At 48.8% G+C, this 23,380-nt stretch overlaps 2 protein-coding genes and 1 pseudogene across 8 annotated transcripts in view; 1 reads left to right on the forward strand and 2 right to left on the reverse strand.

Annotated features, from left to right (window-relative positions):
• The window catches only part of LOC144116361 (serine/threonine-protein kinase Nek7-like), a 131,526-nt gene that overhangs the window by 92,427 nt on the left and 15,719 nt on the right, over nucleotides 1-23,380 (forward strand). For 6 of the 7 annotated variants that reach the window (XM_077651132.1, XM_077651133.1, XM_077651137.1 and 3 more), the window contains 2 exons: nucleotides 9,229-9,336; nucleotides 11,593-11,687. In XM_077651132.1, the coding sequence (XP_077507258.1) occupies nucleotides 9,229-9,336; nucleotides 11,593-11,687 (203 nt within the window). The remainder of the gene's footprint in view (nucleotides 1-9,228; nucleotides 9,337-11,592; nucleotides 11,688-23,380) is intronic. The other variant, XM_077651136.1, reaches the window with a different exon arrangement.
• LOC144113176 (uncharacterized) lies at nucleotides 12,741-14,923 on the reverse strand (annotated as a pseudogene).
• Nucleotides 15,807-16,744, reverse strand: LOC144113241 (uncharacterized). Its single transcript, XM_077646247.1, has one exon. The coding sequence runs from the start codon at nucleotides 16,572-16,574 to the stop codon at nucleotides 15,807-15,809; it is 768 nt and encodes a 255-aa protein (XP_077502373.1). The 5' UTR covers nucleotides 16,575-16,744.

The raw sequence follows: 23,380 nt of genomic DNA on the forward strand, positions 1-23,380 counted from the left end.
TTTTACCTAACTGATCATCTGCAGTGTGTCTACTATTTTTGTCATAGAAGATAGTTTTTAGAATTTAATTATGCCAATATGGTTACTGTTTCCTTCTCAGTCCTTGTATTTGAGATGGACAGCTGTGTAGCACAACACAAAGCATACATCACAGGGGACAAGCACAAATAGCTGTTTATTGGGAAGTAACGCGTGCGCTCTCATGTAGTAATACATCGCACTTGTGCTGCCAGGAAAAGGAGAAGCACACTGGCATGTCGCTGATACATTCTTGATTCCTTTTTCAGATAGAAAAGGAGTTCACATATGCGTCAGTGTCAACAGTTATTTCAGTGCTTCTGCCGGTGTCAGTTCGCACCATTTTGTACTGGCAGCTCATGTTTGCCCGCCCTACCGATTTGTGCAGTGTGCCACACCACACCACTTGCACCCTTCACAAGTGGCCTGGTGCACTGTTTCCTGCATCCAACTTTTTTCTTTTTCGCATCTACTATAATGCGGGGGCACAGCTGAGCAAGTTTATGGCAGGCTAAAAAAATGAGCACATAGTTTCACAATGTGTGTCATTCGATGTATGTGCACTGTCAGTCTCACATCATTATTCTTTTCTGGTTCCTTTTTCCGGCCTTTCAGAACTCTAAAAATGGAAACCAAAGTTATTGGGTGTAAAGATCTTGGGCAGAAGCCACGACACTGTGGCATCGGAACTTCTTGAAGCTTTTTTTTTATCCGAAAAAGGGATCAACAATGTATCAGTGACACGTAAGTGTGCTTGAAACAAAGAGCAATTTTACCCTGGTAGCACATGTTTGATGATGTGATTGATACAACGTAAAGTGAAACCTCGTTGGTACGTTTTTTTTTATTGCGGAAAAAACATATCCGGGAAAACGTATGATCCAAACCGGCTTATTTTGAGAAGTGTAATTCTTGAGTGAGGAAAAAAGACATTTATTGACAATTTCACTTTATAAAAATCTTGATTGGCATTTCTTAGCACAAGAGCTGAACAGATATTATTCCAGTCCTCGCTGAATTCAGTCCGCGTTCGCGCTGTCTTTAGCGCGGAAGGAAATTCGGAACTCGTATGATCCGTCGACGGCAGTGACGAAATTGACCAAAATCTCTTCCTTTTCATTTTCGGATGCTTCGCCCCTTTGCACCCAAGTACTGTGGGAAAGCCACCGCGGCGGCTGGTTGTCGTTTCTGCTTTTTTAACTATAGTAAAACAGCGCGGAAAAAACACAAGGACGGAACAAACACGACGACACGAGCGCTGACTTTCAACTGGTGATTTATTACGCACGTGTGTACATATACTATTCCCGCCAAGCACTACACAGAACAAAAAATATTCACGAAACACTGCGTCATCACTGAACACATTAAATCTACCTTGTTGCAAATGCATGCTCCAAACAGGTGATTTCGTGGTTAGCCAATGATAATGAGGGTTTGCTAATGCATGCTGCACCCCCCTTGTCAATATGATATGCCTCTACTAGTTCCCTTGCTATCTGATCTTTATGTTTGAAAATGACGGATGTCTGATGAAGCAATGGGGCGCACGTGTGCTTAGGTTGCCTGCAGTGCAGCGCCAAATTCGAACCGGCTGCCCTGTCCAAAGAATTGTGATGCTCCCTCAGCCGTTCGTTAAGACATCGCCCAGTCTGGCCAACATACCACCCACCGCATGAAAGAGGGATCTTGTATACTACACCTTCGACGCACTCAACCCTCCTCTCTGCGTGTGCTGTGGTACAACCACCACCAATCATCCTTCCTAGTAGGGACTCTCGCTTCCGCTGCACAGCTCGGCAAATGTTGCTTAATTTTCTGCGAGACGAAAATACATCAACTAGAAATTTTCGCCCCACTTTCTTCAGACGGCGTGATAATGCATGGACGTAAGGGATGACAGCAATCTTCCGGCGATTCGTGATCTCATCTTCCTGAGGAGCACGCTTATGCTCCGATTTGATTTTGGCCATCAGCCTTTCGCATAACCTTCCGATAGTTGCCTTAGGAAAACCAGCGTCCTTAAGCCTAGAAATCTGGCCTTGCACACCTTCCTCAATGATATGGACACACGACTTGTTGAGGGCGGCGCGAACACAAGACAGGGCGATGCCATCCTTTACCAGCTTAGAGTGCCCCGACTGAAAGCTGAGTAGGGGCTTGACGGAACGAGGCGAATACAGCCAGCAAACATGTTCGGGCTCAAGTCTCAGCTCCACATCCAAGAATTGTATCCTACCTTGGTTAACGGTCTCCGTGGTGAAAGCAAGCCCTTGACCATTTCTGACAAATGTGTTCACGACATCTTGCGTGCATCCTTCGTTTTCAACAAAAACGAGGTAATCGTCCACGTATCTGTGTACTTTCAGTACACCGCCCGGTAACTCTCCTGCAATTGCTTTGTCAATTCTGCTAAGGAACAAGACACTTAGCAGCGGAGCCACACGAGACCCAATGCATATCCCGGAACGCTGTATAAACACACTGTCATCCCATGCAACAATGGTGGACCGGAGGTACATACACAGCGCTTCAAGGAAAGCATCAACAGATACACCGCAAACATTTCGGAAGCGCACTTCGTCATTGTCCTCAATTATACATTCCCTTACAAAGCGCAGCAAACACTCATGAGGAATTGAATAGTATAAATCCTCGACGTCCACGCTGAACACATGACAGTCACCAGGATTATTGTTCTGAAGGTACTCCAAGACGACGTCGGAGTTTCGCGTTCGGAAAGGGTCTTCAAAAGCAAGGGAAGCAAGCGCCTTTTGTAAGTAGCTGGAAACAACAAACTGCCAAGTTCCCTTCTCCGAAATTATGGACCGAAACGGATAGCCTATTTTGTGGGTTTTAACCGTAAAAAATATTTCAAGCGTGCTGCGTTCCGATTTCTTTACGGACTCGCACAAACGGTCGAGATTGGCCTTTTTAAGAAGGGCGACGGCATGTCTCTTAACTTTTGCGGAATTTTCTTGCATTTGTCAAATTCTTGGAGATGGCAGCAAGCGCTTTGTCCGAGAACACACTCTCCTTAATAACAACAAAGCACCCCTCCTTGTCTGCTATCAGCGGTCTCAGGTCGTTCGCGGCCAGGTGGTTCACTAATGCGTTCACGTAAGGTGGTTCCCTACTAGGAAGGACGATTGGTGGTGGTTGTACCACAGCACACGCAGAGAGGAGGGTTGAGTGCGTCGAAGGTGTAGTATACAAGATCCCTCTTTCATGCGGTGGGTGGTATGTTGGCCAGACTGGGCGATGTCTTAACGAACAGCTGAGGGAGCATCACAATTCTTTGGACAGGGCAGCTGGTTCGAATTTGGCGCTGCACTGCAGGCAACCTAAGCACACGTGTGCCCCATTGCTTCATCAGACATCCGGCATCGTCAAACATAAAGAGCAGATAGTAAGGGAACTAGTAGAGGCATATCATATTGACAAGGGGGGTGCAGCATGCATTAGCAAGCCCTCATTATCATTGGCTAACCACGAAATCCCCTGTTTGGAGCATGCATTTGCAGCAAGGTAGATTTAATGTGTTCAGTGATGACGCAGTGTTTCGTGAATATTTTTTGTTCTGTGTAGTGCTTGGCGGGAATAGTATATGTACACACGTGTGTAATAAATCACCAGTTGAAAGTCAGCGCTCGTGTCGTCGTGTTTGTTCCGTCCTTGTGTTTTTTCCGCGCTGTTTTACCATGGATAACAGTAACCAACTTGCTCAGCTTTCCGTACTTCTAAATGCTTTTTTAAGCTGCGTTTCCCAGACCCGGCCCGTTCGTGTATAAGCACATCGCTGTTTTTCGTCGAAGCTTCGCCTCCTTTCCCTCATGCACCGCGAGGAAACCTCGGCGTTTCTCCTCTTCATACCGCGTCCCCGGAGGAACGGCCGTCGCGAATGCTAGCGCGCTTTTATTTTTTGTTCTTGGTGGTGGTGCTTCGCCTCGTTGCATAGAGGCACTGCAGGGAAGGCACCTCGGCGGGTGACTTACGTGCTCTCTCGTTCGGCCCACTTGTATAGTCCAGAGTTTGACGGAATACCGTCTGGCGAGGGGCGAACATTGTAGAAATAAACATACACTCGCCAAAAGTTTCGACGAAAAGGAAATGCGGCGTTTCGGAGCCCGGACGGGTCCCTTGATCACATAGAGCTCCGCATGGAAGGACGGTGGCTTAAGTACAGTTAAAATTGTGTAATGTCCGATTGTAGATCTCTGGAAGATTTCCACGTGTCCTGTTAAGAGCATGCTTCTTGTTATGTATATGAAAAGATTCTAAAAGAAGGCGCAATGATAAGTTTTTCTCTGTGGCGATGACTGATGCTTCGTCCCAATCGATGGTGTGTCCCGTTGATACACTGTGTTCCGCCAAAGCATTAGATGTGGAGCAGTCGTTCGTGACGTCATTCTGATGCTCTCTGATCCTGCGTCTGAAGTTTCCGGTTTGGCCAATGTAAGCGGCGTCACAGACTTGACACGGTATCTTGTATACCACGCCCGGGTACCTTGAGAGATCTAGACAATCTTTTACCCGGACCAGCTATTGTTTTAACTTGCTGGTAGGCACATGAGAAATGTGCACGTCATAGCCTTTGAAAATGCATGCAAGTGCTTCGCTTACCCCCGAAGCATAAGGAATGCTCGCTCAGTTGGCTTCTGCGTTTTTCTGCTCCTGGCCAGGACGGGAGGCGTGAGCGGAGTGCTCTTGGCTTTTCATTAGCTGCTGAGGATATCCATTGCTTTTTAAGTCTTGCTTCACTGTCCATTTCGCAGCGTTTTTCTTGGCTCGAGCATAGGGTGAAAGCGCGATTAAAAAGCGGTTTGGCGAATGACCGCTTGTGACCAATTGGATGTGCGGACTGAAAGTTGAGGTACTTCTCGGTGTGCGTCCGTTTTAGATATACTGAGGTTTCAAGCACAGTTGTTTTTCGCTGCACGAGGACATCAAGAAAAGGGATTTTTCTGTTGGCTTCTTTTTCCACGGTAAATTGTACTGATGGCTGAATTGAATTTAAATGAAGTAGGAAAGGCTGCACATCTTCGTGATGCATAATGCTGAAACAGTCGTCCACATAGAGTAGGAACAACAATGGTGCCGGTTGGAACGTGGAAATAGCTGTTATCTCAATGGCTTCTAATGCGATGTTGGCGCAGACAACGGAGATAGAGGCTCCCATTGCTGTGCCGAAGCGCTGCCTGTAGAAAGTTACGTTGAAAACAAAATATGTGTTGTCGAGACAAAATCGCAAGAGACGGCATAGGTCGTCCACGTCGAACAGAGTCCTTGAAGGCAATGAGCTGTCTACGGAAAGCGTTTTCTTGCAGCACTGTACTGCGAAGTCCACAGGGACGCACGTGAACATAGATTTCACGTCAGATGAAACCATGACGTCCTCATCTTCATGACATCCTCGACTTAAGCCACCACCCTTCCATGTGGCGCTCTATGTGATCAAGGGACCCGTACGGGCCCTGTAACGTCGTATTTCCTTTGCGTCGAAACTTTTGGCGAGTGTATGTTTGTTTCTACAAGGCCCACTTGTATGTTTGCACATGTGCGGTTGGTCAGTAAACGTATTATACAACCATAATTTGTCACAATTTTAAACGTAGTAACCGGGAAGTTGTGTTTTCCGGGAACATATTAACCGGGAAAAATAGTGTAACTTTATGGGACATTTTTAATGTCCGCGATTTTGAGTGTACGAACAGGGAAATTGTATGAACGGGGAACGTATCAACGAGGTTTTACTCTATAATAACAACAGAGTATTTTCGTACACGCATTCTTTCCCAATAAACAGTTGTTTGTCAGTGCTTGTTCCATCTACCTTTGTGTGATATGTGCTTTGTGTTGCGCTATAAAGCAGTCCATCTTAAATCATGAGTCGACTATCCCTTAAACAAGCACTACTAAAATAAATCTGTCCTTGTAATTTCTTTGCCGCAGTGGTATTCGTGTTCAGCTGCCAATCCCAAGGCATGGCTATGTCTAGACGGAGGTGAAACGCAAAAGTGCTCGTGTGCTGTCAGTAATTCTGACGATGTCCCTCATATCCCATGTGCTGCTGTTTAGGGTTGTGTAATTGAAACAGGAGGTGCCATTTTGTTGAACTACTTTTCAGCTCCAGGTGAGCAACTTAGAGTTGAAAGTGTGTGCAAGGTGACTCGCTCAAAAGTGTTCTTGTGTGGGTGGATTTTTCGTGGGCCGTTTCTGGAAAGAAAACTGCCTTTGTTAGTGCATGCACATAGCTGGAAAGTGGCTTCTATTAAGACAAAGGTGGGATGTGGCTTTTAAATAACGAAAAATGGCCAAAAAATTGTTTTTTTCAAAACCATTGTATCTGCTCGTATGCCTCACTTTGTAATGCTGCCCCAAAGTTTTGTGCTGGAATCCACCGGGGAGAAGTGGTCTAGAAAAATAGTTTGCATGAGAGGGACAAGGAAGCCCCCTCCAAATCATTACTTCCACTTTGCTCAAACTGCATTTGTTTTTGTTTTCTTTGTTCAAGTTTTCTGACTAGACGCTCACCTTGTGGAGCAGATGTCTATTCTCGTTGACCATGTTTTGTTAAGGTTGCACTCGCACAACTTCACTATATGCAATAACAATCTTAGTCTTTCATTTGAAGGATCGTAGAATTTTGATGTGATGTCTTGCTTACAGTTTAGTCATGTCTATGCCAACTGCTTTTAAAAGTGAAAATAGCAAAAATTGTGTTGTAGAAAAAAAAATATTGTTGTCACATGTGGTGTGCAATAAAAAATGGAGTGAATGTTGAACCAGTCATATTGTGTCGAGCCTGCAGGCTTTTCACAAGGTGTAGGAAAGAAACGTTTTGTAGAATAATTTCTTCAGAGGTGGTGCTGAAATTTTGTGTGCTTAAGTTTGAAAGCATTACTAATGTGCAAAAGAATTTTCGTAAGAAGACGTTGAAAGCCACATCCGCCATCTCGGATAAGAGACCATTTGGTTGGCTTGAATGTAGGACTGAATGTAAGAAAATGATCCACGTAAGATGAACTGTTTTCATGCGCCCTTTGGTCATGACAAACTTTCACAGCGGCCATGAACCACAGTGACTCCGAGCAATAGCACTGTCTGCGTGGCTATCAGGGAAAGAATATAACGCAAGAAAGCGCACCCCGACTTTGGGGAAGCTTTCTTACTGGCACAGAAAAGGCAGGGCACCATCACACCTGTGCAGATCTGACAGACCAGAAACTGCGTCTGCACAAACTGCGTACTGTAGTGCAAGGAAAGGCACGTGGTGTGCCTGTTAACAGCTGTGCTGCAAAGGAGACGGGAAACTTGCAAGTGCTCGGAGTACCACAGCAGTGGCCTAGTGGACAGAAAAACTGTGTGCCATGGCATCATCAAAGCGCAGGATGGAAAGCCAAACACACAGCCAAGGCGAGGCCAATACCATTTTCGAAAGCCTGTTTCAAGCTCAGTGTACATCTATTGTACTGCTACCCTCAGCCCATGCTCATTCATTTTTCTTGTGGTGGTTCCTTTTTGTTGCATGTATTTGGCAAAGGCAGCAAGAGTGATTAGATTCCATTGGTGCTGCTTTTTGCCCATTTCTTTCATCTCGCATTTGTGATACCAAGTGTTTCAGCAGTAGCTTTTATAAGTTTCCAAAAAAATAGGGCGGTGGAAATGGAAAAAAGTTTTTTCAGGAACAAATTGTAAGCCGTGGCAGACGTCGGTTATTTAAGAAATCATGCTGGTGAAGTAGTTAACTAACGTTTGTTAATTAAACTAGTCTGGTGGTTAGTGCCAGTGTTGCCATTTTTGAAAGAGGATCTAAGGCCCTGCATTGAAACTGAGTAAATACACTGGCGACGCATTGTAACACATACTGCGCCAAATGCTTGTTCCATTTTATTTATTTATTTAGAGTACACCCTGCAGCGCTGAAGCATTTTAGCAGGGGAGTGGGTACAGCATAAAGTGACGAGTACGTGAATATAATAACCCCAAAAGGGAGGGATGGCAAAGGAGCAATGCATCAAGATCAGTAGAACAGAAGAAAAGACAAAAAAGACAAAAAAAAACATGCATGCATGCGCTTGAGGACAAAGTGTACAGTCAATGGCTTAAAAGAACAGTGCAATTACAAATCACTGATTAGACTTAAAAATACATCTCGGGGAGCACCCACGACGTCAACCGGCAGCTTATTCCATTCAGAAATACTGCGGGGAAAAAAGGAATACTTATGTAGTTTGTGTTTTGCAGGTAATTTCGCGTATTTTGAAACTGTGGTCTCTTCTGTTTGAAACATAATGGGGTGGTTTGAGGTATGTAAGCTTGTCAATGCCTGTCGAGTCAGTGTATATTGCATGTAGTAGTTTCAGGCGGTGCTTTTGGCGTCTTATGTGTAGCGGTTCTAGTCTGACTTGTTTCTTTATTTCTGTAACGCTTAAGTGTCCGGAGTACTGCCTTGATATGAATCTGGCAGCGCGGTTTTGTATGGCTTCTATTTTATCAATCAGGTACCGCTGGTGGGGATCCCATAATGCGGACGCATATTCTAATTGCGGCCTTACCAGCGACTGATATGCTGTAATTTTTAGAATCTGAGGGGCAGTCCTAAGGGTTCGTGTGAGTAGGCTAAGCATTTTCCCGGCTTTTTGGACAGTCGTGGTAATATGGCTAGAAAAGGACAGATCAGCCGTCAAAAGAACACCTAAATACTTAACTTCATTCACCTTTCTTAGCATCGAATCACCCAGTTTGTAGTTGGGTTCACTAGTGATTTTAGATTTAGTAAATGTTGCCTGGTAACATTTGTCTGTATTCAGGCTAAGTTCCCAGTTTTGGCACCAGGAGGCTATACTGTTTAGGTCATGCTTAAGTGCATCTATATCAGGTTGATTGCAAATGGCTCTGTAGACAACGCAGTCATCTGCAAATAGTCTCATTTGTGAAGAAATGTTTGAAGCGATATCATTGATGTAAATTAAAGAGAGTAGCGGTCCTAGCACAGAGCCCTGCAGCACTCCCGAAGTGATTTGAAGAGAAGAATGGCGCAGCATCAGTCTTTTCTTTAGCATGTCTGACCAACTTGCCTTTATGCTCCATTGTACCATGGCTTGTAAAAAGTAACGACTGCACAGGTGGCGATGACTGTCCGTTTCATTGCACTCAGCAACAATGGAAGGGAATGCTGTGGTACAACACCTCAGACTATACTTGCAGATGTGAAGCCTGCCAATGTGTTCATCACTCGTGACGGCATGGCCAAGCTGGGAGACCTTGGTATGGCACGCTTTCTTAACCTCAAGAGCACTGCTGCAAACACCCTTTGTAAGTGGCTGCTGATGGCAGTGCATGGTATTGGTGCCAGTCATATCTGATTGGCAAGAGCTGCAAATGGCTGTGTGGATGCAGAGAGTAATCACTCCTGCATTGTGCTTTATTTTATTTGGTGTGTATGTGTACTTAATCTATTGCCAGGTTTATTCTAAAGAATGCCTTATACATGTTTGTTTTATGCCTTTTTGTTTTCTTTTTTGAAACTGACCCAAATGTGCACTGTTATATTAGACTGGCAGCTAGTCTCGTAGTTATCAGTCTGTTTGTTTTAATCTCATCTATATTCTGTAATCAATCAAGCTTCATGAATTGGATGAAGGAAATTGTCGACTGAATAATTTTCCAAATGCTAGTGCCTGCAAGGAATCAGAATACTGATGTAACTTGCCTGGAAAGTGATTTGTTATGGGTTTTATTGCAAAAACAGCCTTTACTATAAACAATGGAATTTCTGCATCCTCTGGCAGGTTCTACAACTCATTACTGTAGACTCACAGTTATTCAAACTCGGATTATTCATACTTTCAGTTAATTCTGACAAATTTGAAATTTCCGGTTTGCCGGCTATGTATTCAGCGCATTTTAAGCCAGCTTAATGCATACAGCTGTTAATTCAAAATTTATCTTGCTCTGACACCCCAGCATACAAAAGAATGCTGGTTAAAGTTGGATATATCAGGTCAGTGGCGCCGGTCACACCTCGATAAAGCGAACGATTGTTAGATTCAATGCACGTGGTGACTAGCGCTAAAGACAAGCACAGAAGAAAGAAGGACGGACACCACGAATGCTCTCTTCTGTCCTTGTCTTTAGCACTAGTTGCCATGTGCACAGAATCTAAAGATCACCAACTAGCCCAGCTTTGCGCTTTAAAGATCAATAGATATTCCTCCTAAAGCCGCCTCGATTGTGCAGCATTTGTTACCCGCTGAATCTGTGGAGGGCCCTCATAGCCACATAGTTTCGTTTTCTGACTGCCGATGTGCATTCCCCTCGCTTCTGCCCCAAAACTGTGCACTCATCATGAGCTGTTAGTGGGTTGTGCGGTGAAGCCTTCTCACATAGACGCCACTTGTGAGGCTGTCTTGCCTACGACCTTGTGGACAGTGTGCACGTGATAGAGCATTGCTTTAACGATTGTCATTGCCACAGTTCTCACTCAGAACCGGACGGCCATTGCCCATTTTTTTTTCACTGATAAAATTTTCAGTAAAACTTCAGTTGGGGCTAGTTGATGCATGATATTTTTATGATGAATGATGAGCGCAAACACCAGACAATCCACAAAGAAGAGAAGAAACAACTGCTTTATTCTTCTTGAAGCCTTTGGCCACCCTTGTGCAAGCAGACAAAAAAGGCATGGTTGCCAGATCAGGCACAGGACAACCTTCGCCCTATGTGCCATTGGAGTGGTGTATACCTTCCCTCTTTCATGTGGAAAGGCTTGCGTGGCTAGACAGGGCGATGTATTAATGAGCGACTCAGGGAGCATGCATGAAATGTTAAGAATGAAGTTGACAAAGGTGCACAATTGTGCACCGCGATTCGAAGAGACGTCAATTCTTGTCAGAAGCAAAAAGGAGCATGCACAGTTGGCCCTAAAAGCTTATCACATTAAGGAAAAAGCAGACGACTGCATTGGAGACAGTTCCGTTTCCTTTTACGCAGCGAAGTATAAGTTCCTGTGCTTGTATCGATGTTAACTTGTCTCGGTTTCATGAAGAATAAAGCAGTTGTTAGTGTAGCACCTGTCCTTGTGTTTCTCTCTTCTTCGTGGATTGTCTAATGTTTGCGCTCATCATTCACCATAAGGATAAAATTTTCAGGCGCGAATTGATCATTTTACTTTTTGGGGGAAACCTGCACAATACTGATAACTTTTTTCTAGCCACACAACCAGTTGGAGACTGCTGGTTGAATAAACGCATCAGTGCCCTTCACTTATATTTTATGTTGTTCTAATGCTTATAGCTGCATTTACACAGAGAAAAGGTCCCAAAATACTGTTTCTGTGCATAGGCATCCACGGAGCAAAATACATTTAGCCTTGCATTTTATGGAGGTGCACTTCTGATGATCTAAACTGGTTCAAATGTCTGGGCCGTTGAATTTTGAATTAACAAGAGAGTCGGTGGTAATTGGAATAGCGCATTGCCTGTGCAAAGATGGCCTAAATTCTCAACCCTTCATTTTTTTCAGTGAAGATATGATTTGTGGTAGCGACTCGCCTCTTGCCTTTTCTTCTAGTGGGGACACCCTACTACATGTCACCAGAGAGGGTACAGGAACAGGAGTATGACCTTCGCTCAGACGTGTGGTCAGCTGGTTGCCTTCTTTATGAGGTGAGCTGAGCTGTACATCATTGACGGTGCTGACGACTCAGCCAAAGTGTGCTAGTCAAATGTATATCTGAACGTTTCAAAGCTGTCTCGATGTGTTTGTGAGAAACAAGGAAAGCACTACTACTCTGACAAAGGGCCAAGTGAATTCTTTTAAAAGGGTTAAAAGTGCAGGAGCATTGTGTCCTGTGCATATGCATGGCAGTGTGATGCATCCAGTTCAGTGCTGTGCTCTCTTCCTAAGCATGCAGCCACCGCGGTGGTTATGGTGCTCGGCTGCTGACCTGAAAGCCATGGGGTCGATCCCGGCCACAGTGCTGTGCAATCTCAGTGCATGTTAAAGAACCCAAGCTGGTCGAAATTATCCAGAGCCTTCCACTATGGCGCCCCTCATAGCCCAAGTTGCTTTGGGACTTGAGTTGGCACACTCTGCACCTTTTGATGTGAACAAAGCAGTTGTGCAGCACAAGCAAACAGGACGTCTGAACATTGTCTCCCCTTTTCTGACTGGAGAAAAAAAAATACTCCTTGGTTTCAAAATGTATGCAGACTGATAACAAGACACACCAGTAGAAACGTCTGTTTACGACCTCTTCTTGCTTTAATTGGCTATTGAAGTGGGTTTTTCCTCCGAGAAAAGCCCAACCTTTGCGAGATACTTGTTCAAGCCCTCAGCATTTTTTCATGTCATTAGCATGTTGTGCCGCAGGCAGCACCGAAGTGACATGCCATCACTGGTCTGCGTCCTTAGTGCACCCTTTCACCATTGTCTTGGCATCAGCTGCCGAAGAGGAGAAGGAAGAGACATGAGCTCAGGGAGATTAGTGTAACCAGCAAGGACGACGCAACAGCATGATGGCCAGAACAAGAAGAACGATTGCTTTATTCAAGCATTTGATTATATAGGCGCGGGAACATGCGCCGAGAGTATCTGCGCATTTAGGGTGCGCAGTGATGCTACAGTGGCCTTATCGGATACATCCCTTTCCGGTAACAAGTAAAACCTCCGGTAACAAGTAAAAACTTGTTGAAAGTTCATTGCACCACACGTAAGGATTATACAGACACTTGATTAAAACGTTCGTCATACTGAAGACGTTACGGTGGCTTCACGGTTTGGGTCGACCTTCTCAAAGCTGGCGGTGGTATAACCGGTGTTGCAGGGTCGCCCGTTGTCGATGGTTGACGCGTGACTGTTTGCGAGGTTGGAGCTGTCGCTGTTGAATGGTAGCCAACGTCGTTGTCCGCAGGGGTGGTATTGATGTAGTCATCGCTTGCCTCTAAGAGCCGTTCGCCGGTTTGCAGTAGGTGACGGCGGTTGCGCCTGAGGAGCTTCTGATCCTCCGTTTTTACCAGGTACGATCTTGGTTAGGGCATACCCATCACTTGGGCTTTTCGGGACCATGCAGTATCTCTGAGCCTCATGATGGTACCCTTTTGGAGAGGAGGCAATGGCCTTCCAGCTTGTTTTTGACTGTGCTTTTTGACATCGGTCGCAGTCACAGCACTGAAGTCCGGGAGGTTGGCGCGAAGACGCCTTCCTTGCAGGAGTTCACCAGGGGATCGCCCGTCCTCCAGTGGGATAGTGCGGTAAGCCAGCAGGCCCAACAAGAAATCATCCCCCGAGTCTGCAGTTTTCTTCAAGATGCGCGTCACAATCTGCACACCTTTTTCCGCAAGCCCGTTAGACTGCGGATAACGAGGGCTGGATGTAATGTGTGTGAAGTCAAATTTCCTTGAAAATACAGCAAATTCATAGCTAGAAAATTGCGGACCATTATCAGTACATACTTCAACTGGCACGCCAAATCTTGCAAAGATAGCACTGAGGGCTGCAATGGTTGACCGCGCCGATGTGTCCAGCAGTTTCTGGACTTCTGGAAAGTTTGATAAGGCATCAAAAACAACGATGTACGAGTCTCCCGCAAACGAAAAAATGTCAGCCCCAGCTCTATACCATGCACAGCCTGGCATGGGTCACATTTGAAGCGGTTCCTGCGGCTGTTTGTAAGCGTACTTGCGACATGTAGGACACATTAGCACTATAGAAGTGATCGCAGCGTTGAGCCCTGGCCAAAATACGAGACGTCTGGCTCTTTCCTTGCATTTTTGCATGCCGAGATGACCTGCATGAATCCTTTGCAGCATTGTTTGACGCATGCTTTTCGGGATAACCATTTTTGATGCCTTTAAAAGTATTCCGTTGAGAGTTCTTGCTCAAAAGGCTTGAGGTCACCTTGTACCGGTAACCCCGACGACAAACTAGTGATTACAGACTGCAGGTAGCAGTCATGGGCAGTTGCCTCCTGCAGTTCTTTCTGCGTTTCTGCTGTGACTCTGCTGCCTAGTAGCTGGACTGCGTGAACTTCGACGTCGTCCGTGGCACCAGCCTTGTCTTGGTTGTCAGCAGTCGATCGGGACAGCATGTCAGCAAGCACAAGGTGCTTCCCAGGAATATACTGCAAGGCAAAATCATACTTGAGCAATCTCAGAAAGAATCGTTGAAGACGAGGCGGCATGTCACCGACTTCCTTTTGAGCAATTGCCAAAAGTGGCTTGTGGTCCGTTTCGATCGTCACTTTCCGCCCATAGACGAATTGGTGAAATTTTTCGCATCCGAAGCAAATTGCTAGGGCCTCTTTTTCTATCTGAGCATAACGATTTTCTGCTTCAGTAAGGACTCGGGATGCGTAAGCTACAGACCGCCACTCGTTGTGACACTGCAAAAGAGCGGTGCCGACGCCGTTCTGCGATGCGTCGCAAGATAACTTTGTTTCCCTTCGCGGGTCGAAGATCGCTAACACGGGCGCGGTGGTCAAAATTTGCGTGACGCTTTTCCACTCTTTGGCGTGGTTTTCCGTCCACTCAGAGTGCCAGCTTTGATAAGGGCTCTTAATAGCGCTGTTCTTTCAGATAGCTGCGGCACGAACTTGCCGAAGTAGTTCAACACACCAAGCATACGGTAAACATCGGCTTTGCATGTTGGCACCAGCATTTGAACCAAACTTTTAACAAGCCCTGGGTTTGGCGATATGCCTTTCTCGCCTATGATATCACCCAGACAACGTAGCTCTCTTACGCCGAACTTGCACTTTTGAGGATTAAACATTAACCCAGCTGTTTCAGCAGCTTTCAACACAGCTACCAGGCGCTTTTCGTGCTCTTCCTTCGTTGAGCCCCAGACCAGGATATCGTCTATATAGATAAGCACGCCAGGTAGACCATCAAATATCTGACAAAGCGCCTGCTGAAACACCTCAGGAGCGGACGAGATACCAAAGGGTAGCCTTAAGAAGCGGTATCTGCCGAAAGGTGACGCGAACGTACAGATCTTGGACGTTTTCTCGTCCAGGGGCACCTGATGGAATCCAGCGTTTGCATCCAGACAGCTAAAATAGGTAGCTCCTGTTAGTCGTGCTTCCAAGTCCTCGCGCCTTGGTAAGGGGAAGTGTTGCCTCTTGATGTACATGTTTACTCTTCTGGGGTCCATGCAAACCCTTAAAGCACCGTCTTTTCTTTACTAAGACCGGAGGGCTTACCCAGTCTGTGGGCTCCCTTTCTCTGACGATGATTCCCGCACGCGTCATCCGCTGGAGTTCTTTCTCCAGAGGTTCCTGAAGTGCCAGTGGAACCCTACGGGCCGGCTGAACGACTGGAACTGCGCCTGGTTCCAGGACCATGCTGTACGGAACCTTGAAGCAGCCCAACCCTTGGAAGACGTGCCTAAATTCTTTCAAAAGTTCATACTCAGGGAAGGCATTCACAGTGTCCACCGAGTGTTGAACCAACCCGAGCGCCTCACTGGCATCGAGTCCTAGGATGGCTTGACGCCCATTCTTTACGACGAAAAATTTGATGGTAATCTCGTTGGCTCCCACGGACACTTTCTGTGATGTTGTTCCGTAGCTTGAAATTACACCCCCGTTGTATGCTCGCAGCACTGAGCAGGTAGGTTGCAATGATTCTTTGGTTTGAAGCTTACGGTATATTGAAAATGGTAGCAAGCTTGCCTGCGAACCAGTGTCCACCTTGAACATGACTTCACAGCCACTTACACGTGCTTTAACTGTCCAGTCCTTCCTGTGACCATTTTGGGAGGTTGTTTCAAGAATTTCAGTCATTTTAGTCGGCTTTACCGACTTCACTGACGGTGGTCGACTTCCGGGAACAACTTGCAAAGTGGTTGAACTTGTGGCAAGAATGACATATAATACCGAACGCTGGACACTGTTTAGGCCTATGTTTACGGTTGCATTTCCTGCAGCAGTACTCTTGATTATTGCGACACAGCTTTTTATCGCGTTGCTGCTGTTTTTTCGTCGAGACTGTGCGACTTGAAATACTGTCAACGCAGTCTTCTGACTTATTCCAAACTTGGCTCCTTAGTGCCGCCAATTCTTCAGCTTTTAGTAGCGTTAGGTCTTTCTCGGCGAGCATTCTTTCACGAAGCTTTGAGTTATTTGTACCAAACACAATTTGGTCTCTAATCAGTGAATCGTGCTGATCCCCAAAATTGCACCGGGTTGCCTGTCTCTTTAAATAGCGCGCAAATTTCTCAAAAGGTTCCTTCTCCATCTGGCTCTTTGTACGAAATACATATCTTTCATGAATTTCGTTGCTTACCTCGGAGAAATAAGCATTGAACTTCTGCACCACAGTTCCGTAGCTTTTCTTGCTTTCTCCGGGGCTGTACTGGAAATTGTTGAAGATGTCGAGCGCTTCGTCTCCTGCGAAGCTCAGCAAGAGTGCAGCTTTTGAAGCATCACTTTTCGGGGCCTTCTTTACTGCCGTTGCTTGCAGATACAGCTCAAACTTTTGCTTGAAGCGCAGCCAATTTTCCGATAGGTTGCCCGATAGACGCAAAGGTTCCGGCACCTTCAGTAGGTCCATTCCGCGCCATTACTGCTGGGATTCGGTCCGCGGCGGCCACTTCTGACACCATGTAACTAGCAAGGACGACGCAACAGCATGATGGCCAGAACAAGAAGAACGATTGCTTTATTCAAGAATTTGATTATATAGGCGCGGGAACGTGCGCCGAGAGTATCTGCGCATTTAGGGTGCGCAGTCATGCTACAGTGGCTTTATCGGATACAATTAGAATAAAATCTGTTCTTGGGTTTGGCCTGTCTCTGCCTGCACTCTGCATCCGACAAACCTGATTCCTGTCGCTGTGGCTGAGCAGAGGTAGAGCCATCCAGGGCCTGCTCGGTCCATACTCCCCAGGCCACAGCAGTTGTTGCTGTCCTTCTGCCATCCAGATAAAGGCACACTTGAACCTAGCCAGGCTCACATCACTCCTCACTACCGCTCACAGTGGCTGACGAGGTAGTAGACGTCTTGGCCCTTATGACAAGGTCAAGACGACGCTCTTCCAGCAGTGTCTGTCAACAGAAGAGCTTGGTGACCCCAGTCACCTTTTACATTGCATGACACAGCTTCTGCTGCCTGTGGCTTCCGATGAAAATCCACATGATTCTGGCCGGTGCCTCGGCTGTGGACCTCTCCAAACTCACCAAGCTAGCCTGTTACCATTGCCAGCCGTACTACCCTTGCACCCCTATCTCCCATCCCTTCTTACCCAGAACATATGGCGGCATCAGCATCTGTTGATCAGCTCTGCCACCTCAATTAGCTGATTCTGCCACGATGCCTCGAGGCCCCAGTATGCATCACCTGTGTCAATGATGGCGCACTTCGTCACGCCTTGGTTCACATGAGCACCCCGGAGTGTAATTAGCCAGGTCAATTGGTTCATGACACAAAAATAACAGCGCGACAGACGGGACTATAAGGAAGAGACACAAACACGAGCGCTGACTATCAACTGGAAGAAATTTTATTGCAGCGACGCAATTTATACCCCAGGGTGATGCCCACAGCATAAAAAATTTAAAACCAAGCAGCAAGATTCTCCGCGTTCTTAGCAATCAAGAAAACTATTCTTTTTTTTTTTTTCAAAGTGATAGAAGGTGTGCTCACACACTTCACTCCTCTTTTATGAATGACATGTGCTTCAAATAATTCGTGCACATGCTGTTGCTTGTATCTCCTGGGAACCTTGCTTTTGTCAAGATTTGCAGTGCAGTTGCAGGAGGTCACGTGTTCAGGCAGATTCTTCCTCGTGCTGTGTTTGATATCTCTGCTGTGCTATGTTTTCTGAGCCTATCATTTAAACAACGTCCAGTCTGTCCTATGTAGGATGATCCACAGGACAATGGTACATTGTAGACCACTTCTTTTTTACATTCGGTGAAAGGCCTCTCGTGTTTCTTTTCACACTGTTGTGGCGGCTTTTTTCCTGTGTTGACCATTTTGCAAAGTTTTTCCAGTTTGTTGAAGGTGGACTTTACATCCAGCTAAAAAATACCATAAAAACTGGAATGTAGGTAGAAGTTTTTTCAAAAAGCCATGGTGAAAAGTAGACCCCCGTCTTATGTACGGGTCATTGGCGGAAAAACTACGGAAGTCTTGCAACTATGGGTGGCTGAAGTCAACAGCCTCCATCACCACCGCCATCAGCAGCAGCGCGGCTTGGCGACGTTGTGGCACCTCCATTTTGTGTTTCCGTTGTTGCAAAGCTATTTTGGTTAAAGGCTCCTTTTTCACGTTTTGTTTCGAAATTAGCGGAACCCGACGGCAATTCACCGTCGCCTTCAAGAAAAACGTGACTGGGTACGCGGAAGCTCACGGCAACCTGGCGGCACAGTGCAAATTTGGAGGATCTCATGTGAGGGTTCTTTCTAGGCCGTCGAGCCTCCTTTGAGGTCTAGGCCGTGAACTCCGAGCTCCTGGTATCGCACACCACGTGCGGCCGTTCTCACGGCGGCGCAGCGGAAATGCGAAATAAACACAACACGGAACAGGACGCTTTGCCCGGGACCAAACGTTTATTGGGTTCTCCAAAGTCGCTGGCTGCTTAAAGCTTGATCTGCGACCCTTGCCGTCTGGCTTGGTCGTGCGGCTGACGGGGCAAGATGGCGACAACAAAGAAGGAAGAAGGGAGGTAATTACCCGACATCCTCTCGCTGTCGCGGCTCGTTGAAGTCTCTCTCCGGCCACGGCCGGTACCCGCTGATCTCGGCGCACTTGCCCGTTGTCACATTCGGCCAATGGATGGATGGATGGATGGATACGGCTGAACCCTTTAAATCGGGCGGTGGCTCAAGCCACCTAGCCATGACTTATGAAATTTTACTCTTGTCTAGATTTTAGCCACCAATCAGATAACCTTCGCTTGGTTACTTCTACCCGCTTAAAGTCTACTTTCCCTTCACTGTCCTTAAACACCAATGCCTTGGATAAATCAGCCCCGCTGCTTTCCACTGTAGGGTGAAGCCCTTTACAGAAAACTATCAAGTGTTCAGCCGTTTCCTCCTCCTGTCCGCACGCAACGCACAATGTGTCTATCTCGTGGTACCTGACTCTATATGTCTTAGATCAATCAGCGACCGACCGCTTCGGCGGCTCCTGGCGATGCGCACTTGCGACTGGTTTTGAAGAAGGAGGCGGCTCAGCGCTCTCGAGCAGACCTTCTGGCTACTCGCCCGTGGGGAAGGAGGAAAGCGTCCGCTTTCCTACGTCTCCACGGCGCGCCTCGCCGGCCAGGGAAGGGTACGGCACTCCGAAGCTCCCACACTCCTCCTCCCTAAAGACCGAACGTCCCCTGAGTTCAGTGGACGGTAGACTGCAATGATTCCATTAAAGTCTTTACCTTTATTTGCCGCCTATAAGTCCCCCAGAAGATCAAAATCCACCACCATGTCCCCGATCTCGTCGTCTTCTGGGGGTAGTGCTCCTGGGGATGGCGTCGTGGCAGGAGGCTCGGTCCCGGGCCCGGGTTGTGCGACCAGGGCTCGGGGCTCCGGGGCGACCTCCACCCGAAGCACCCTGGCCGCGAACACAGGGTCCCTGGCCATCCGGGCCCGCACCACCTCTGCATCGAGGTCGCTCCCCTCTAGGTGCTGCCGGTGGTAGCGGGAGGCGACGTGCGTGCGCCGGCTGACGACCAAGCCGCCGCACTCCGTGCAGTACGCGGCCGCGGGCTCCGGTGGCATCACGGCGGCCGAGTGCGCCGCCAGGTGGTCCGCGATGGTGCTGCCCCGGAAAATGCAGGGGACCCGCGCCAGGCCCGCCTCCACCTGCAGCTGCCGATCCCACGGCGCCACGCTCACATAGGAGTTGGTGGCGCATTGCCGGCCTGATGTGTCCAGGTGGCGACGGGCCATCGGGGTCCGGCTGTCCCGGCCAGAGCGGGTCCTCGGTGCCCGGCTGCATGACCCGGGGGGTGCAGATGCGGGCACGGCCCCCGAAAGCTGGTGGCGGGGGCCAGGCGCTTGCGGCCCGCCAGCGAGCTGCTCCGCTGCGCCGCGGTCGCGGCCGTGGTCCTGCTTGTGGCCGCGGCACCGGCTGCCGTCTCAACGTACTGCGGTCTCCGTGCTGCTGCGGTCGCGGCCGTGGTCCTGCTTGTGGCCGCGGCGCCGGCTGCCGTCTCAACATACCGCGGCCTCCATGCTGCTGCGGTCGCGGCCTCCGTGCTGCCGTGGACGTGGCGGGGGTCCTGCGTGGGGCCGCGGCGCCAGCTGGTCGCGAATTCTCCATGACCATTGCCGGCGAGCCCGTTGCCGCTGGTGGTCAGCCGGACGCTCGTGCACGGGTCCCCGTGCTCGCTCCACCGACAATTGCGACGATGCCTGCATGGTGGTGCGTTCGAAGTGAGCACCGCGGTCACTGTGGGCTGACGACCGTCCTCCCGCAGTTTCCTCTGGGAAACGCGTTCGCGCTCCCCTTTGGCTCTTTCCTTTGATTCTAATATGTCGTAGCTTGCCATTCAGACAAGTCACGGTTCGTCTGAGGAGCAGGGGTTGGCGAGGTCATCGCGTGGTCCCCTTCTGGGAATTTTGAAGTCCAGTGACTTCTTTGCGGCCTCGGCCGCCCCTTTGTGCCGGTGGGTGCAATCTTCCGGGGTCCCTCCGTCCTTCGTCCGCTAATTAGCCTTCGGCGCGGCTCGGGCTCCCTTCGTCCACTGTGTCCCCTTAGCAGCGCTTTCGCTTGCTGCAGGTATTGTAGGAGTGCGTTGGGGTCAGCGACCTTTCCCCGTGATTTCGCATGGCCAGAGCCTCCCTCTCCACGGCGACATCCCTTTGGGAGTATCTTTTTAGCTTCCCTACATAGATGGGACCGCTGAGTCGAGCCGAGTTCGGATTCCTCAGCTTGTAGTTAAGTGGCGAGAGCTTCTCAGCAACGATGAATGGGCTAGCCCATTTGGGCGCGAGGCCTGCCGCAAATCCCGTGTTCGCATCGCTGAGCGCGTGGTTGCGTTTGAGAACCAAATCTCCCACTTGGAATTCCAAGGCCCGATGCGCTCGATCATAGGCCGCCATCTGGCTTGCCCTGGCTCTCGCGTGATTGCAGCTGGCCACCCTCACTGCGTTTTCTATGCGTTCTCGCACACGCCGTGCGTAGTCGGCAGCTGCCGTCTCGGCTGGAGCAGAGGCCCTCCTTTTGGCAAGGGCAGTGTCCGTTGGCGTCTGTAACTCCCTCCCGAACATCAGGAAAGCCGGCGTGAAGCTCGTAGAGCAGTTTTCGTGCATTCGCAGTGCGAAAGTGATGGCATCGAGGTGCTCGTCCCAGTCGCTGTGCGTCCGGGCGTATGCCCCGAGCAAAGGTTTCACATCACAATTGCGACGCTCTGTCACATTGGACTGTGGATGATAGCACATCGTTTTCTGCTGCCGTACTCCCATTGCTGCGCACGTGTCACGAAAAACCTTTGACATACGTGATGTACGATGTATTGTCAGTGATCATCCGGTCGGGGAATCCAAAACGGCAGAATAATCCTGAGATTCTCTCCAGGATCTCCTTCGTAGTGGCTTTTCGCAGCAAATAGAGTTCAGCGATCCCGCTCAAGTGGCAAGTGACCACCAGCACGAATCTGTGCCCTCTTTTGCTGCGCGCAGCAGTCTGATCAGGTCGCAAGCCACGATTTTCTATGGCTTTGTGCTCACGGTCGGCTGAAGCAAGCCGGATGGCCTTCCCCCTCTTGGCTTTCTGTCCTGGCAGACATGGCAGGTTTGTACGTATTTACGTACTTCAACCTTCATTCCAGGCCAGGTAGCGAACCGACACAGTTTCTTCCATGTCTTTGGCACGCTCCCATGGCCGTCCGCATTGTGGTAATGCTGCATCACAGCTTGCCTGAGCTGGTGTGGGATGATGGCTTTGAAGCACTTGTTTGAGTCCTCTTTGCCTGGCACGTATTTCAGCAAAGCTCCGTCGACATCAAGCAGGAAACTCTCCAGCTCACTCGCAGCACTGCAAGCTGCACTAGAGATCATGCCTACCGCATTCGCTGCAGTTCCCGGGCGCCCTTTGAATAGATTCGTCGGGCGGTCCGTCTCTTAACTAAGACTAGCGACCAGCCTCCGACAGTACGAGTCTTCCTGCTGAGCCTTGATAAGCTCTTTTCTGCTGAATGCCCTCTTGATGGGGACCTGAACACCAACGAGATGCGCATGCGATTGAGCGAGATCTTTATCCCCTCGGCTCCACTCTAACGACACGCGGGGAAGTTGCTGCGGCGGCTCCTCGTCTCCACCGTCTGGGAAGAGGTCATTCACCGGCGCGCGCCACAGCGCGTCGGCAACCACGTTTGTGGCCCCTTTTTGGTACCGCACTTTGAATTCGAAGCACTGTAGCATCAGGCCCAACGCGCGAGCCTTCCGCTCGGCTCACGAAGGCTGGTTAGCCATGTCAATGCCATGTGGTCGGTTTCGACCGTGAACTTGGTTCCTTTTACGTACATCTCGAATTTTCGTAGTGCGTAGATGATTGCCAAGCATTCTTTCTCCACCACTGAGTAGTTGCGCTCAGCCGGCGTCAGCGCACAGCTGGTAAATGCCACGGGTCGGAGTTGTTCGTCCTCCATCTGGAGTAACACTGCGCCCACTCCGAAATTGCAGGCATCTGTCTGGATCATGAATGGCCTGTCTAGGTCTGGCAGTTTCAGTGACCGGCGATGGCCTGAGCCAGTTGACGAAAACTCGTCTGCTCTTCCTCTCCCCATTCCCACGGGGCTGCCTTCCTTAGCAACTTTGTCAGGGGGGCTTGCAGGCGTATGCAGTTAGGAATGAACTGGCGGTAGTAGCCGACCATCCCGAGAAAGTGGCGCACGCGGTAGCCGAGTAGGCTGACTTCCGCTCTGCACAGCTGTGCTTTGGCGGGGTTGAGTGTCAGGCCTGCTTCTCTGAGCCTTCTCAAGACATCCCCGCGATGATCGAGGTGCTCTTCGAAGGTACGGGAGTAGATTACGATGTCGTCCAGGTAGGCGAGGGCATGATGCCATTTGGCGTCGCCAAGCACACGGTCAATCAGCCGCTGAAAGGTGCTCGGGCTTCCGGACAAACCGAAGGGCATCCTAACGAACTCATAGAGACCCCTGTGGCATGTGAATGCCGTTATGCACTCGTCGCCTGGTTGCATCTCTACCTGGAGATAGCCCTTGCTAGCGTCCAGGGTATAAAAATACCTCGCTCCTCCGAGGTTTGAGACGATATCGTCAATGCTTGGGAAGGGGTACGCATCTTTCTGTGTGACTGCATTCAATCGCCTGTAGTCCACGCACAAGCACGAGCTACCGTCCTTTCCGGGACGAGTACGACTGGGAATCCCCAGGGACTCGTTGAGCGGTGAAC

This window comes from Amblyomma americanum, chromosome 1 (genome assembly GCF_052857255.1).
Source record: "Amblyomma americanum isolate KBUSLIRL-KWMA chromosome 1, ASM5285725v1, whole genome shotgun sequence".
In the NCBI taxonomy this organism is placed as follows: Eukaryota; Metazoa; Arthropoda; class Arachnida; order Ixodida; family Ixodidae; genus Amblyomma; species Amblyomma americanum.